This window comes from Triticum aestivum, chromosome 6A (genome assembly GCF_018294505.1).
Source record: "Triticum aestivum cultivar Chinese Spring chromosome 6A, IWGSC CS RefSeq v2.1, whole genome shotgun sequence".
In the NCBI taxonomy this organism is placed as follows: Eukaryota; Viridiplantae; Streptophyta; class Magnoliopsida; order Poales; family Poaceae; genus Triticum; species Triticum aestivum.
In genome coordinates this window covers 523875741-523880056 of record NC_057809.1, presented here as the reverse complement: position 1 = coordinate 523880056, position 4316 = coordinate 523875741, and the positions used below count along the sequence as shown (strand labels likewise).

Here is a 4316-nt window from a genome sequence, read left to right as displayed (position 1 = left end):
ACCACTTCAACGAACCACCATTTTTTTTCTCCCTCTCTCCTCCTTTTTTTTTTGCTTGTGATTCTTCTTTTTTGCTTCTGCAAACTGTCATAAATTTGCCATTTGAGCTGAATAGCAAACATGGAGAAACAAGACAGCGAGGGGGTTGAACTTCTGAAATGCACAAGCTGTCCCTCCTACCACTTCAACGAACCACCATTTTTTTTCTCCCTCTCTCCTCCTTTTTTTTTTTGCTTGTGATTCTTCTTTTTTGCTTCTGCAAACTGTCATAAATTTGCCATTTGAGCTGAATAGCAAACATGGAGAAACAAGACAGCGAGGGGGTTGAACTTCTGAAATGCACAAGCTGTCCCTCCTACCACTTCAACGAACCACCATTTTTTTTCTCCCTCTCTCCTCCTTTTTTTTTGCTTGTGATTCTTCTTTTTTGCTTCTGCAAACTGTCATAAATTTGCCATTTGAGCTGAATAGCAAACATGGAGAAACAAGACAGCGAGGGGGTTGAACTTCTGAAATGCACAAGCTGTCCCTCCTACCACTTCAACGAACCACCATTTTTTTTCCCCCTCTCTCCTCCTTTTTTTTTTGCTTGTGATTCTTCTTTTTTGCTTCTGCAAACTGTCATAAATTTGCCATTTGAGCTGAATAGCAAACATGGAGAAACAAGACAGCGAGGGGGTTGAACTTCTGAAATGCACAAGCTGTCCCTCCTACCACTTCAACGAACCACCATTTTTTTTCTCCCTCTCTCCTCCTTTTTTTTTTGCTTGTGATTCTTCTTTTTTGCTTCTGCAAACTGTCATAAATTTGCCATTTGAGCTGAATAGCAAACATGGAGAAACAAGACAGCGAGGGGGTTGAACTTCTGAAATGCACAAGCTGTCCCTCCTACCACTTCAACGAACCACCATTTTTTTTCTCCCTCTCTCCTCCTTTTTTTTTTGCTTGTGATTCTTCTTTTTTGCTTCTGCAAACTGTCATAAATTTGCCATTTGAGCTGAATAGCAAACATGGAGAAACAAGACAGCGAGGGGGTTGAACTTCTGAAATGCACAAGCTGTCCCTCCTATGATCCTATCTAGGGGTATCTTGGATCCCGTTGTTACTACAGATCGAACGTAAAACGCCGGCGGAGATGCATCATGCGTCCTTCAAGTTCAACGTACGAGAGGAGACAGCAGGGGTCCAAAATGGAGGATGGGAAATTTCAGAACACTTCACTTTGAACAGGATTTCTAGACTTGCCGGCTGTCAGCAACTAATCATCATGGTCGCTGCGATTCACAAAACCGCTTTGCAGTCACAGCAGAAAGAACGCATGATCACAGGTTGGGCCGATTCGAACACTGAAGAACACCATTGAACATGACTTCATGCCAAACAAATTTTACATCAACTCTGTTACCTCTGCGCTAGCTCTACTTCCTGCTACTGCACTAATAAGCAAAAGAGAAGAAAGAACAGGCACGAGCTCGAAAATCTACTCCGATTCTCTGAATCCTGAACCTGAAACCAACTAACAAGCCCCCAGAGCAATCAGTAGTAGTATCCGCCGCGGCGACGCCGGTCGTGGTTGCGGAGGGCGCAGCAGCCGAGGGAGTAGGCGAGGAGGATGAGCAGGAGGGCGGCGATGTTGGCGCCGGCCACGGCCCGCCAGTTGCTCTTGGCGGTGGCCAGCACGCCCACCTTGCACGCGTTGCACCGGAAGCACATCAGGCTCGGCTCGTTGCTCCACGCCTGGCAGTCCGCGTCCGCCGTGCCCAGCCCGCTCGCCGGGGCCTCATAGAACGTCGCGTTCACCGCCCGGTACCCGCAGTACGCCGGCGGCTTGCAGCACCCGGACTGCACGCAAAAGATTGTTCATTTCAGAGCAGACACTTTGTTAGCTGGCTCGATGACCTGCTTTAATTTATTCAAGGAGGAGCAGAGTAGAGTAACAGGGATCATTAAGCCACGAAAACAAAAAAGTTATCTCAAAATATAAGACACTTTGATTCGTTAGCACAAATCTTTCATTGATACTTTATTTACCCCCACCAATATGTTTTTTATGTGTTACAGAATCATAGCATACCTAACTACATCAGTTTTGTGCAAAGCAAGCATTGTGTTGGTTAAGACCTTGGCTTAGTGAGTCGAAATATCTCTTACCCCTTCCGTTCCAAAATATAAGGTGTATAATTTTTTTTTTCAAATTTAAACTTCTCTAACTTTCATCAAGTTTATATAAAAAAATATCAATATTTACAATACAAAATTGGTGTCGTTAGATTCATCATGAAATTGTATTGTAGGTGTTGATATATTTTGCTATAAACTTGCTCAAACATAGACACATCTGACTTTAGAATACAAATACACCTTGTATTTTGGAGTCATGGGTATTTTAGATTTTAGGATGGATGGAATAAGAAACAAGCCAAAAACAAAACAAATGACAAGTGCCATTTTTAAGAAGAAAATATGCACACAATATTTGATACATAAAACAGAAAGAAAACAATTTAATATCTTGAATATCGTTTCTTTCGAATGAACTTAATTGTTTTGGCATGGTTACAGAAAAATGGCAGTTTTTTCAAAAACAAAAAAAAGCTTTTGTAGTAGAAATACACTTCGTTCATCCACCAACATTTTTCACGCCAATCCTCAGTTTACACGATATTTGATATTGTTTGGATATTGCATTTTTGGTGTTTGTACTTTTGAGTCATCAAGCGAGTGATGTTTATAGTTCTAGTGAAATGAACAAGAGCTTTGCTATATGGCGATCAAGATATGGATGTAGGCAATTAATCACCAGCCTTACTTAGCAGCTCATGAATTGAAGGGACATATTAATGCAACGTTCAATCTCCATAAATAAATGGGCATTATTTCAGTTACTAGAATGAGAAGAGGGCAAAAAGTTATCTGAGTGAAACGGTTTTAAGTTTTTAACAGTTGGCAGGAGCAGGAGTGCGTGATACATGCACGCCATGCAAGATGCAACCATCCAAACGGATCCACAAAGCGCGCACGCATACCTGGAGGAGCGGCAGATGCAGGCGGTAGAAGTCGGTGGCGTCGATCCCGGCGGAGACGCCGCCGAGCCGGCCGCTGAACCGGCCATCCCCGCAGACGCCGGCGTCGGCCATGCAGCTCTGGATCTGTTGCCACGTCTCGTAGTCCTCGACCTTGTCCTTGAGCCAGTCGGAGTAGTCCCCGATCCGGTAGTCCCCGTAGCCGGTCCCGTCGGCGGCGGTGGCGGCGCCCTTGTTGGTGACGGCGTAGGCGAAGACGGCGACGAAGAACATGCCGACGACGAGCAGGAACATGGCGATCACGTAGAGCCAGAGGAGCGGGCTGCAGGAGCGGCAGCACGCGCCGAAGAGGGCCATGAGGGAGAGGAGGAGGATCCCGCCGCCGAGGGCGAGGGTGGGCAGCCGCAGCAGGCGCTGGCACTCGGTGGAGGCGCCGTGGTCGTGGAGGTAGGCGCCCGCGCCGAGGAGCGGGGCGGCGGCCACCAGGGACACGATGCTCAGGGCGCCCAGGACGCCGTTCGAGAGGCCCACCATTGCGGCCGGACGCCTGCGATCCTGTCGAGTCTCTCTGTGGAGTAGGGTGTGGGGCGTGCGCGCGCGCGTGTGTGTCAGTGTGTTTCTCCTGGTTAGCAAATGGCTGCGTCTGGCTATGTCTACGTGCCACGTGTTACAATCAGAAGGTTTTCGGATGATGTGCTCCTGTTTACTAGTACTTTCTCCGTCCCATAATATAAAAGCATTTGTACATTAGGGATACATAATTACGCTTGCCTCTGGGATCTTTTTATTTCGAGCAAAGGAACACCGCCTCCCAATCTCATGAAATTGATAAACTTGCCTCTGGGATCTTTTGGGAGATTATTTTGCGCGTGCATTGAGATGTCGGTCAGGGTTTGGCAGTTTGGGGTTTTGAGGCTAGCGTAAGGATGCAAGCGGGGCCAGTTCGCATACAATATCACTACTAGGGAACCTTATACACAAAATCTTAGCAGCAGCGCGGTACAAAAAGAGGCGCTACTGCTAATTATTGGTAGCGCGGGAACAAAACAAGCGCCACTACTACTCAGTTAGCAGTAGTGCGGTCCAGTGGAACCACGCCGCCACTAAAATCGACCGACAATACCCGTCACCCTAAGTTTAGCAGTAGCGCGCTCTTGCTGACCACGCTACTGATAAAGTTATAGTAGTAGCACGCTTTTTTGGACGGCGCTACTGCTAATTTTGAAACTGGCCACATGGCGGGCCTCGCTTAGCAATAGCGTGTGTGCCGGAAGCGCGCTGCTGCTATGTTTC

At 47.0% G+C, this 4316-nt stretch overlaps 1 protein-coding gene across 1 annotated transcript; it reads right to left on the bottom strand.

Annotated features, from left to right (window-relative positions):
• Positions 1 to 1347: 1347 nt before the first annotated feature.
• On the bottom strand, positions 1348 to 3629 carry LOC123130899 (tetraspanin-8-like). The gene is made up of 2 exons (XM_044550690.1): positions 3027 to 3629; positions 1348 to 1842 (listed from the first exon to the last, which is right to left on the bottom strand). The coding sequence occupies exons 1-2, from the start codon at positions 3555 to 3557 to the stop codon at positions 1537 to 1539; spliced, it is 837 nt and encodes a 278-aa protein (XP_044406625.1). The 5' UTR covers positions 3558 to 3629; the 3' UTR covers positions 1348 to 1536.
• Between the last annotated feature and the right edge of the window lie 687 nt (positions 3630 to 4316).

Coding starts and splice junctions, on each gene's coding strand:
- LOC123130899 (XM_044550690.1), bottom strand. CDS start 3,557: ATGGTGGGCCTCTCGAACGGCGTCCTGGGCGCCCTGAGCATCGTGTCC. Junction 1,843..3,026: donor TGCATCTGCCGCTCCTCCAG/GTATGCGTGCGC, acceptor TTTTGCGTGCAG/TCCGGGTGCTGCAAGCCGCC.